Below are 13,125 nucleotides of genomic sequence, written 5' to 3' on the forward strand. Positions count from 1 at the left end.
GCCAGTGAATATATGTATACAAAGAACACACTTACTTTAAAAAAAACACAGCATGGAGTATGGACAGCTACTTTGACACAAGATGGAATATGGGGCTTCGGTAATATTTTGTGATTTCTGTCCAGACTAAGATTAGTTCACGTGTAGGAAGTAACCAAAGTGTGGACGTACCTGTGGAGGAACCTTCTTCAAAGAGACATCAGAAGGCAAAAATCACTCAGGGGATTCACTCTTAATAGTTTGCAGATGTTTACAATTGCGCAAATGCAATTGGTCATCTCAGACTCAGGGTTTGAACATTTTAAATGTAACAAAGAAAGATGTGAAAAAGCCCATGTTATTGTGTCTACATTTTGGGTGTTGTGTAAATGCAGGTTTAGGCTAACTTTTGACTTAAAAAGACCACCAGCTTTATGTCTGTTTTTTAAAGTCATAGCACTCAAAGTTTTAACGACCTCCTTCTCAAAATGTGAACTGAAAGGGAAGCAAAAAAGGCCAAGTATTATCCCAGCACCTCTCCCCATTTGCAACAGGTAAATAATACCAAGGTGCTCATTGTCAGAGATGCCATTTCTTGAATGAGGCACTGTCTGTTCCAGTGGTCCAGGTAATGCAAAAATAATCTATCAATCCCAAAATGTTAACAATAGAAAATTATCAGAGTGTCTTGGGCCACATTTCTTCCTGAGCCAATACTCCACAACTGATCTTTTGTAGATTGAGGGACTTCCCTTTGCTGTGCACAATTTCATCATCAATTTGCTTATGTAACATAACTACCATTGGTTGGGTGGAGTTAAATTTGTCTTTTCTTTTGATTAAGAAAAAATAGCAGATTGGAATAGAGTTGCTTGAAACTAATTAATTCAGTCAGATTCATTGATTGTTAATGGCTGTCACATGTTCTCTGCCATGAAGTTCTTTTTGATGATTGAGTTACAATGAGGAAATGCTCAACCAGCTGTGAAAGCAATTAGTGCACAGCATCGTAAGATGAGGTTTGAAGTTGGGTTTTTACGATTGTTTAGGTGGAGGTGCTAAGAGAGCAGGGATCTACTGAGAGTTTCTGGGTGAGCTCCAAAACAGACAAAGGCCTTGATTGTGAATTAGATGGCCATGGGCTGCATCAAATCTGCTGTTCCTGAAGGCAAACAGTTAAGTTGTTGCCTCCAAAAGCCTGTGTAATTAGGGATGGTCTGAGATAACAAAGTGTGGAGCTGGATGAATACCACTTAGGAGCAGGAAAGCTGATGTTTTGGGTCTAGGCCCGAAACGTCAGCTTTTGTGCTCCTAAGATGCTGCTTGGCCTGCTGTGTTCATCCAGCTCCACACTTTGTTATCTCGGATTCTCCAGCAGCTGCAGTTTCCATTATCTCTAAGTAGGGATGGTTGTTGAGTTCCAGGTGATGAGAGGTCTACTCAGGGTGGACATGAGTATGCTATATTTCAGAACAACAGGGCAGTTTAGCTGCTGTCGGACCAAACTTTTTTCTTAACCAAAGAAATTAGAAACCGGTAAACAGGTCGCTTAATGACTGTTTGTATGGGATCTTATTATCCACAACTGAGATGCTGTGGTTAAAATAAGGAAGAAGGCAATCAAACACTGAGGCACTATGGTAATCATATACAAATTAGGTTATTAGGCTAGAATGAAAAAATTAAAGAAGTGTTCAACTGGAAAATAAATGGATTAACATTTAAGATACATTTGTGGAGTTGCATTCCTATAGTGGCTTACTCATAGATATCAACAGCTCAGTGTGAGGCAACAGAACACAAAACTCAGTAGATCCTGAGAGCCACAGTGGAGAGAAATGGAAGGTGTCTGTACAAGTACTGAACAAAGTGGGGACAACTCCACTTGCTATCCTAAAAAATGATGTCCACCATTAAAAGCAATGTGACCTATTTAAGAAAACTGCATTTTGAGAAGAGATTTGACAGCCTGATATTCTTTACTCTGGAGAAGTGAATACTTAGAAGATAATTTATTTTTTTCCCCGTGACACATAAAGGGTTGATACAGCACGGTGTGTGATAAACTGGTATGCAAAAATCCTTAATAGGCAATTATATCTTTTAAATCCACTGCAAAAGTTTACTTAAGTTTTTAAGTGTATTAACAAAACAAAATGTTGGTTAAATCTGCAGCTTAGGTTACAACAAGTTCACTTCATTCCTGAAACATTGTGAAAGTCTTGGGAACTGATTATATTAAAAGAGATTAAATTTAATTTTGTTGCTCACAGGGTCCTGGTCATAACCCATGGTTTGAGGCCTTGCTCGAGTTGTCAGCTTTCCTCTAGCTCATTCATGCGATATTGAGTTTCCTAAGTTGGCGAGCATCAATGCTCTAATTCTCCAAGTATTCAATCACTGGGAATGAACACTACCACTATGCAGTTACCTCTGCTGTACTTTTAACAAATCAAACATTTGGTTGTGGAAGCAGAAACAAGACTTTCAGAATATAATCTCAAAAAAGGAATGTGATTCTTTTTAGCTGATAAAACAAGATTAAAAAATGAACACTCAAGGTCATAACTTCCAGTTCATCATCACATGCCAAAACTGAAGTATTATTATTAACATGTATCCTAAATGTTCCTGGGCTTTAGCTAATAGCTTTGTTTGCATAGCGTTGGGGACACACAATGTAAATAGTCAGTCATCAACTGTGTTACCTTGGTGATATGAGTAGTGGTTGATGTGGATATGGTTTCAGAAGTCACAGACTGAGGACTTGTTACATTTGCAGCTCCACTGCCACTGTCAACCTAAAAAACAAGTAAAACACACTGGATATTACACTACAAAAAAGAGTCAGTGTTAGTTCCCAAGGTAAAGCAGCAATCTAGTCATCTTAGAAATTGTTTATCTAACAATTAGCAACTTACAAATGATGTGGATACAGTTTCTGAGACAATACTTTGTGAACTTGTTGTAGTTTCATTTGCCAGATCTGGGATAACGGTAACCTTCAAAAGAAAACAAAATAGCATAACTCACATTAATTGGGTCTAACAATACTGAAATGTCCAACTTCTCATTATCTTAGAATGAATTCACCAAATTTGTGTTGCCTCTGGGGAGCTGTGCTCAAAACTCTGGCACCAGGTTGTGACTCATGCTCCATGAGTCAATGATTGTTGAATTTATTTGATTTACCAAGTGAATATTGTCATTGTGTGTCAACGTGCCTGAAGAAAGCTATATTAGCAGAACAAAAGAGAATAAGATCCCAAAAAACCCAAGCCAACTGAATAATTAAGAGCAACAATGGAAAAATATATTTTCAAATTTGATAAAAGCATACTGAGCTTATTATTCAAATCCATTTTATGTTCTATTGCTGCATTTCCTAGCTTTATCTTCATCTGAGGTGCAATTTGTATAATGTCACTTTTCATAATATGTTACATTACGGACATGAGCCAGACAGAGGGAAAGTATTCACTTGTCATCCTTCTGAACTTCAGGATCTACCGAAGCATTTCACAACCTACATTTTTTAAGTGCAACAAGGAAATGTGGCAGCTAATTAATGCACAGAATGGCCTCACAAGCAGAAATGAAACCATATTTAATTATTTTTCTTAGCGATGTTGTTTGGGGGACAAACATGGAGCAGGACAGCAGGAAAACTCTATTCGACCTCTTCAAATAGTTCCGTAGGATTTTCCATATCATCTGTTGACCTGAGGTGGTACCTGGCAAAAGTCTTGGTCCTAGATTATGTGCTAAATTAATCAGAAGTCAATACAATTGAATATCAGGTGGGGGGAGTATATCGTCAGTAACTGGCGTTGACATGTTTGCTCTGTGCTACCATGCAAAATGCATTTGATCTAGAGTTTATATCAGCAATTCATGTGTATCTTTAACTGTTAACATCACCCAATGTAAATTTTCAGATGGAGGATACGGGCATCAATCTGACAACAATAGGGATATCGCTTTTAAACCTCCCAACAGAGGAAAATGGAACTGGACAAACCAGCAGTCATAAAAAACAAATGTAAATAGAACTGAGTACCCTAAACATTATTGACCAAAACACCAAGACTTATTCACAAATGGTTTTGGCATGTGGGCTGTGGTTTGAACATCTGCTAGAACATCAGATATGCTGAGTAATAAAGAAACTTGGGTGGAGTGTAAACAGTGTATTCTGCTATTGTGCATGTTTTGCCTTGGGAGAAAAGTTCCAGCACAGGTATCGAATTTTACTTTGGATTTAATTTTTCCATCAAAAACTTGTTTTATATTTCATTCACCTCCATCCCAATAATGCCTACTGTCTGACCTCTGTTAGGAAGAAGGAAAAATCTCTGAATACCTGGGTTTTCGTGATTGATTTTGCCTCAATAGGTGAAGATGTTTCTTTTGAAGAAGTTTCCCTCTTTCCATCACTTGGCAGTCCAGATTTGGTTTTCATAACATCCTGCAAGTTTTTTTTAAATGAAATTGTCTGTTATTAGTTACATTTGATTTACCCACACAGCCTTTAGCATGAGAAGCTATCTCTGCGTTACTTACTTCTGTTGAGCCTGAAGCGAATTCAAAATGCACTCAATATCACAAATTTCTTTTCCCGTCAAATAAATCTCCATTATAACTTGAACATATAATTTTTGCTTGTAAGAATCCTTCTTTTTCATGCAATTTTACTCAGAAATTAACTAGTTACAGAAGAGTCCAATTCCAATCCTGCCTTTTTGCGTATGCAAAACCCAATTGTTACCAGGTTGAACTGCACCCCCAGCCAAAATCTGAAACCGAGCCAATGGAGTATGGAGCAAGGCTCCTAGAAATCGGCCAGGGTGACTGTGCTCCATCATTAATGTTAATTCTCCCCTCTGCAATGACAATAACTAAATGGTGACAGCTGCAGACCTATGGGAGGCATCCCCCTTGCACAATGGTGGTCTGACAGCCATGGCCACTTTCTATTTTATCATTCTGAAGATTTTTCAGCCGGTGCCTCCATTTAGAGAAGTCTTCTCTTCCTTCTACCCAGGCCAGCAGTGCCCATCTCTGGCTGCTGGTCTTTCTGTGCTGGAGGTTCTCCAGCCTTAGGAGGCCATCCACCATCCTTAAATGGATGAGACTACCAAAGGCAGCTTTTTAGCTGGTGGGCTCCTCTGAAATCTCAGGTTCCTGCTACTGGAATGTCTATGTTCCCAAACTCAGCCCAGTGTCAGGGCTGGGACTCCTGAAATGAAAATTCAGCCCAAAGCTTGAAAGAGGATAGGTTTTGGGGAATTTGAATAAGCTTATCACATAAATAAGGGTGGGGTTAGAAGACCAGACAACATTCCACATTCATGCACATTAAACGTATAGAAACAAAAAATACAACAGTAATCTCTTAAAAGGAGTTACTTGTATCTATTTACCATCATTAGACTCCTGATTAACCAGCATTAAATTTTTAAATTTATATTACTTCTAAATAATACATCTATTATTGGCCAAGCGTCCTAGAAGGTCTGAATGTGATAATCCAAATTGAATCATTGATTAGTAATAATTTTCCAAAATATCTAAAGTAAGAGCAAAACTTTAGCCTATTGTTAAAAAAGCAAACCTGTTAAGCAAAGGGATCTAAGTTATTGGAAAATGCAATAAGTAAACACTCTTTATGTCCAATTTGAAATATTCATCTCCTTTAACAGAGACAACACTGTTGTAAGTGAAGTGCTACTTTTATTCAAAGACCTCTGCTTTTTAAACATTCCAGTTTGGATAGAATCACGTCATTTAGTTTATTCAATACAAATGTGTCTGTTAATAAGCACATGCTCTAATGATAGTTAGTTCAAAAGTACATTCTTTTAGAACAAATAAAACACAACACTGCATTCACAGGTTAAACTCAAGCAATTATTTTGTTAGACGTCCAAATCTGGAAATCAGAGATAAAACGAAAACTATTCAGATTATTACACAGGTCAGTCAGCATCTGTAAGGAGAAATTACAGGTTACAACATTCAGGTGAAAAGCAAAATGCATACATGCAAAATGCTAATGCATCCTTTTTCTTTACAGATGTTGGCCATTTTACTCTAACTCCAACAAATTGTTTTCAATTTTATAGAAACACATTCTTTCCAAATTTAATGTGCTTTAGTAAATCGACCATGGTTGACTTTGAGTAAGCAAGCAACTGGTGAGATGGTTACAGTTTTACACACACTGACAGGTGAAATGTAGAAGGTGGAGACATGCATTTGATTTCCTAAACGATGTTAGGTTACCTCCTGTTGAGGTTTCTCTTGAGAGTTTTCAGGATCATGGTCAATGCTCTTATGTTGGTCCTTTCCATCCCCTTGAACAGGTTGTTTTTCAGTGCTTATATCAGGCAGAGTGTTGACATTATCTTCAGAGGTGGCACTGTCTGTTCTTTCTCGTTTCAACATCTTGGTTTGTGTTGATAACTTGTTCACTTCTAATATTTCATCTACTTCTTCGACTTTACCTGGTACTGTATATTCTTTCTCAGCTTCAACATTTCCTGAGGAATTTATAGAGATGTTTGAACGTTTGTGTTCTGCTTCCACCCCTATCTCCTTTGTCACCAACGGCTGGATCACAAGTTCTTGCATCTGCTCCATGGCTTCTTCAGATTCTTGTTTGGCTACCATGGGCTTTCTTTGTGGTTCCTGCTTTGCTTCAGTACTCTGAGCAAGAAAGAATGGTGAAGATCAAGACAGTAAGGATTGAAAAGTAACAGCATTTGGAATGTGAATGCTATGGACCAATGGAGAAAAAAAAATGTATTCAACTCGAGGAATTTACAACATGGTCAAAAATAATCCAAAACATGATCATAAACGAACAGTTTAAACAACACATGGGTATTATGGAAAAACAAATGAGTTAAGGTCTAAGCAGGTTGTTAATTAATTAAAATCAGCAACCTGGGATTTGTCAGATTCTTCTTCATGTTGTTTATGTGGAAATAATGGCTCCTGTAAAATGAAAAGATGTTCTTAAAATAATGGCATATTTGTTTTTGACGTCTGAGATAGGAATTGTGTACTTGAGAAACCTCGGAAATGTTTCTGATGAAGCAGGTACATTTGATTACAATAGCGTAATGTTGAACACCGAATAAATTAAACAGGCAATTAGCAAAAAATATGAAAAAAGTTAGCAATACCAGAACTGTGATGCTAAAAAAACTCCACTATGTTGTATAGATGAACCATTTAAATCATATATAAATGTGCAGCTTAGCAACAGTTCAACACCTGTGTGATATTTACTGAAGTAACAGTACTTTCGAACGTCTCTCCTTTTACTGGTGATTTCCCTGGAGATTTTGAAGCTTCCTGTGAGGCTTTTACTTCCCTGTCTTCCAAGGCACATTCAAGAACAGGAGGTTTAGTCTAAACAGACAAAAGCATCAGTTAAAAGCTGAATGGGAGAATTCAGAAAGCAGAGTCTTCACTGTTAAATGGCACAGCAGCATAACAGTTCGGGAGCTAGCACCACAGCAATAGCAGGAAATCAGCCACAAACAATTCTTTTGACAGGCATTAGTATGCTTCAAAGGAAAGAGCAGAAAAGTGAAGAGAAAGGAAATAAACTAAGCAAGGGGAAGTCACAGCCTATTCTTTTTCAGAGTATCAAAACGCAACTTTCTAGCAATATGACTTTTTTGGTGGAGGCACATCAACAGTTGCCTCAGACTATTCTCATTGTTTTCAAACGCCAATTTGTTTGGGTCAATTGACATTTGCAGTTGCAAAACTTCAAATGGTCTAAACAAAAAAGGAAGCAAATTAACTGATCGAATACAATGCTCTGCAGTTAGCAATACATATGGTTAAAACATAAAATAGCAGTTTATAAATAAGCTCATTTCAAGCTATATAGACTCGTATGATGTAAAATGCCATTTGACAAAACATGCTGGAACAATGTTTCCTTGTGACAATTCATATGAAGAGTTACCGTTGCTTCGGTCAATTCCACTTCACAGCCTGAATCCGGAGATCCAACTTCAGAAATCTGTGCGGCATGCTCAAAGACTTTAATTGGCTTTTTTGAGCAAGTATTTTCTCCCAATTTCAATTCAAAATAGGATATTTTATCCTTCAGGGTAGCTGAGCCCATATCATATACTTCTGCATATCTCTCTTTAAGTTTGGATGAAGAATAAATTTCTGTCCCCTCCTCTAATGGATTTGGAAGTTCTCTGCCACACTTAACTATTGAGCTCTCCATTCCAGGTTTGGAAGTGTGTTTTAAAGTAACTATTTTTGACTCCACTTCAGCGGGTCTTTTTGTGATCTCTACATACTCGTGTTCTGTGTGTTTAATGGATATAGATTCATCAATCGATTTTGATGACAGCATGACCACTGTTGATGGTTTTAGTTTAGATAATTCATTGACGTGTGAATATTCCGCTTTAATGATTAAATCTGGCTCCAACAACTCAAGATCAGGAGAATTGGGTTCACATGATTTTTTCTCAGCATATTCTATTTGAGTTTCTGAACTGAAATCTATTTTGTCATTCATGGGCAGTAACTGATCAGATTGATCTTGGCTTGCATCCAATGGCATTTCAGAGGATACCAAGCTGTCAAGTTCCAGCAAGTTCTTAGATTTTGAACAATCCAAGTCTGAAGATATATCTGGAGAAAACTGCACAGGAACTTCAGATTTAGCAGAATCATTTGCATCACTCTGGAGCACTGGCTCGAGTATTTTATCATCCTTTGGCAAAAAGGATATGAACTTATCACTATCCTGCGCTGTGCACGGCTGTGGCTCGCTTCCATCCGGCGCTGTGCACGGCTGTGGCTCGCTTCCATCCGGCGCTGTGCACGGCTGTGGCTCGCTTCCATCCGACGCTGTGCATGGCTGTGGCTCGCTTCCATCCTGGGCTGTGCACGGCTGTGGCTCGCTTCCTTCTTCTGTGGTACAGAGCTTCAGCTCGCTTTCATCCTCTTCTAGCCTTGATGCTTCATGCTCTCCTAGGGAACACAGCTTTGAAAGCCCTGAATCAATTGATAGAAGACATTCTTCCGATTCTTTCTCTGCAATGTCCCTTGACTCTTTTTTGCCCCATCTTGTAGTGCATGGCTGTGACACGTTGACATGGTCTTGAAAAAGATAAGGCTTTGATGGTTCTTCAACTTTATAAGTTTCAATAACATCCGACTGCAAAATACTTTTGTATTCAGTTGGTGTTATTTGAGCTTCCTTTTCAACAACTGGGAGAATGAATTTGGGCTCACATTTTATTTCTGCTTCAAAAATACACTTAGATTCCTCTTGGCCAACCACTTTTGTTGTGTATAGTTTCTCTAAGAAATTTAACTTGGATATCTTCTCTTCATTTGATTGTGATTTGCCATTGTTGATCACAAAGTGAATTGACATACTCTCTTGGTCATTTTGGAAAGCTGTTTTGATTTTCTCTTTCTTCTCTTGTTCATGTGTTTGGGAATCTGTCTTTCCTACTTCTTGCTGGCCTACCTGAGTTCCTGGATCTAGTGTTTGGTCAGCTATTGGAGAACCTGGTTTGGATTTGTTGTTATCATCCTGTGGGAATGCTGGCTCGGAGTCTTTTTTATGCTGTTTAGACTTGGTTTCATCATTTCCAGAGGAAATAAGTTTAAACTGCTCTCCATCCATTGGTAAAGACAATGTAGACTCAGTCTCTCCAGGTGCTTTGGAATCTGATTTTGAAGAGTTCAACATTTCTTTAGTTGAAGGTAGTCCTTTTCCAGTGTTTACTGAATCTTGTTCTGATGGAACTTTGGTGATGATATCAGCTTTGTCAGAAACTGCTTTAGTTTCAGAGATTACCTGCTCTTCATTTAAAAGCTTCTCAGTTAGGACTTCTTCAGGCTCGTTTGGGTATCTCTCAGGAATCTTTTGTTCATCTGACTCCACTAACTGTGTGCTATTCAAAAGAGGTGCTATTGTCTTTTTCTCCCAATCAGTTTTTGAAGCATCTTCTTGGTGAGTGGCCGATGTGACGCAAAGCTCTTCAAGCTCAGGAGATTCTTCTTCGCATGGCTCATCTTTGTGAAATTCTTCTTTTATAAGCTCCATTTCAGGAGAAGATAGTTCTAATACAATTTGCCTTTTGTCACAAACAAGTGATATAGCCTCAACTGCTTCATCTTCTTTGGATTCTGTTCTGTCACTTTTGTTTTCAACTACAACTAGTTCTTCTAGCCTAGAAGCACGTCTGTCTATTATAACCCATTCCTCAGAGCCCTACATTTCAAATATAAAAACTTGTCAACATCACAGTAATGCATGAACAGGTACATTGCAGCAGACATGCACTTCACTTTTCTAGATTATTATAAAGTAAAAAGTTCTCATAACTAGATGATGTGAAACTTTCTGATACACATTTTGTGACGATATGAAAAATTACATTTATAATATGGACATAACGTTTAGAATCTTCCAACATACAAAATGTTAAGAGAAAAAAAAAGAGCTCTATAAATGGGTGAATTACTAAGATTACAACCACAAACGTTTCTTACATTATTATTAATGTTTTATGCTTAACTATTTGATGCACGTTTTCTCTTTATAATCAACATTTACCTTCAAAAATATTAACAAATTAGCTAACAATAATTTCATCCACTAATGTTAGTTCTACCATTAAAAACGACTTATCAGCATCAATTTATTTGTGCTTATTTAAATTACAATTCAAGTTTAATCAAATGTAAAACTGAAAATGTCAACCTCAGGGGAAGATGCAAGGCTTTTCTTTGCTGAAGCTTCCAGAGATAAGGCAATGGCACCCACTTGAGAAGCAGGCTCTTCCTTCGCCTCCTCTTCAGCTCTCGCAGACTGTTAGAAAGGTTAGTTAGCTGATATACCAGAATATATTGCATAATAAATAAATAATAAACGTGTTAGTTTCTTGTTCATGCTTTACATTTTAATGTAAAGATACTTTGGTAGAGCTTTCAGATTTCTAAGTTGCTTGCATTTTGCCAAACGCTGTCCCCTGTTAAGATGTGTAATATACAATCATTTTATCAAGTTTGAAAACTGCAGATCTAATTAGCACCATTTTGTCTCTGGATTGCTTGTCTAACTTGTGTTCTATTCAACTTTAATTTTCTTAAGTAAGATAACATGTTTTCTTATGTCTTGTCAGTTTTGATACATATGCATTAATTAATGTAGTGATTTATAGCAACCATCTTCAAATAATTAAATATCTTCATGCACTGAAAGGACTAAATTTCAAACCAAATCATGTTCACTCCTGACAGCTCAGAGCAATTCATGAGTACATGTTTAATTAACACCTGCCTGCCCTTCCAACTGTTTGTAGCTCCCAGCAGACCCTCCGTCCTTTAACAAGAACCACAGCAACCAGATAGTCACCAGATATTGCTAAAAATAGCTCTCTGAAAATTCTAACTCTGCCCTGCATTAGAACTCATAGATCTCCTTGAAACCAGACAAGCTTCCATCTGCACAACAGGTCTGCACAGCATGGCAGCAAATACAATGTGGAAAGAGTCTTGCATCAAGCCTCCTTACTGCTTCTAAATTACACCATTTTCAGAATAACCATCTGGTGTCTACAACAGTAAGCCACACATCAAAAATTCTCACAGAAGTTTTATCACAATGAAAAATGGTAGTTAAGAAAAATGACAGGCAGAGCCTGTACCAAAGAAAACAGAAAATATTTGTGAGGGAACTTGACCTATGGAGCTCACATAAAATGTAATTCAAGAGATGGAAGGCCCTTTTGAAGCATTTTCTACATCCAATAAGTTCCAATATCAGTGATTATTGGATTACGTTTGTCAAATGCAGCACAGCTAATGCTTTAGACATCTATTTCTCACCTAGGAACACATACATTTAAATAGTAAGTGAGGAAAACTTGTGATTAAATTTCCTCAACTAATCAACAGTTCACAGGTGGTAGCATTATTTTAGTACGGTTGAAATGACCTATTTTTATTAAGTTGAATTTAATTTGATGAATGATTGTGTAGAACATGCAGAATATGACATATTCTCATTAGATAAAAGATGAATGAAATGTCTTTGGGTGCAAGAATATGTTATCTGTCTTCACACCCAAATGAAACCTAATAAACTGACTGATGCGTAGTTACATAATTCGTCAACATTAGTAATAAATTCTAAAACATTAAATTGTAAGACCCTAATACAAACCACTCTAACCAAACAGCTGCTTCAGGAAACCAGAATTACAGGGATAATATTATTACATCAAGTGTTAATGTTTGGTTTTTGGTCTTTAGCATCATGTGGCATCTGAATAACAAAGTAACAAAGACATACTAGGAAGAAACAGAAGGCAAAATGAAGCCTCATTGTTCAACTCAACTGAATGACTCCAAAGAAGGAAAGGATATCTTGAAAGAAAAGGCACATTATAAACAAATGTACAAACACATGCTGCTTCTGCTGTTTTCTTTTGTATTTACCCATCAACATTGCTGAATTTGTACCAGTTACAAATAAACAAACTATTAGCAAGTTACAGTTTAAACAAAATACCTCTGTAGTGCTACACAAGAACAATGAGGATGTATAAGTAAAGGTGCAACCTTACCGAGTATGCTCATTTAAAGAATGTTACAAGTGTAACAATGCTGTGAAAAATCTTTCACTCACACATGCTTTCCTTCTATTGCAAATCATGAATTAAAATAGTTCTTTGCATCTATATGATTTATTCATGGCAACAACAGACTGGAGACTGTCACCTCACCATTGCTAATACCAGGCCTTTAATTACCATAATTGAACAATATTTAGTATGTTGCATCAGACATCACCCAAATTTATGAATGTATGCATCAATCGTATTAATTTACAGAAGGATTGAACATGCTCAGGTTATATGTTTCTTTCTCAATTTTCTTACTCTCCAGATACACTGGATAGGTCAACCCATTAACAAAGACTCCTAAATCACATTTTTTAAAAATCTCATGTATGTTACTGTCCTATGATGTCAATCCACAACTTTTCTGTAATTAAGGATTCTGGGCACCTTACATTTTTGAAAAAGGAAAGTTATAAATGCTGAACGACAAATTGGTTAGTTAGAGGGCAATAGTACA

The 13,125-nt window shown here is 37.1% G+C and overlaps 1 protein-coding gene across 12 annotated transcripts in view; it reads right to left on the reverse strand.

The window, feature by feature from the left end:
* Positions 1 to 13,125, reverse strand: part of LOC125461522 (band 4.1-like protein 1) — a 279,674-nt gene that overhangs the window by 7,716 nt on the left and 258,833 nt on the right. For 9 of the 12 annotated variants that reach the window (XM_048550411.2, XM_048550412.2, XM_048550406.2 and 6 more), the window contains 8 exons: positions 10,745 to 10,852; positions 7,967 to 10,252; positions 7,261 to 7,398; positions 6,928 to 6,978; positions 6,265 to 6,687; positions 4,343 to 4,447; positions 2,901 to 2,981; positions 2,688 to 2,780 (listed from right to left, as the gene is read on the reverse strand). In XM_048550411.2, the coding sequence (XP_048406368.2) occupies positions 2,688 to 2,780; positions 2,901 to 2,981; positions 4,343 to 4,447; positions 6,265 to 6,687; positions 6,928 to 6,978; positions 7,261 to 7,398; positions 7,967 to 10,252; positions 10,745 to 10,852 (3,285 nt within the window). The remainder of the gene's footprint in view (positions 1 to 2,687; positions 2,781 to 2,900; positions 2,982 to 4,342; positions 4,448 to 6,264; positions 6,688 to 6,927; positions 6,979 to 7,260; positions 7,399 to 7,966; positions 10,253 to 10,744; positions 10,853 to 13,125) is intronic. The other 3 variants (XM_048550414.2, XM_048550418.2, XM_048550416.2) reach the window with 3 other exon arrangements.

This window comes from Stegostoma tigrinum, chromosome 19, assembly GCF_030684315.1.
Source record: "Stegostoma tigrinum isolate sSteTig4 chromosome 19, sSteTig4.hap1, whole genome shotgun sequence".
Taxonomy (NCBI): Eukaryota; Metazoa; Chordata; class Chondrichthyes; order Orectolobiformes; family Stegostomatidae; genus Stegostoma; species Stegostoma tigrinum.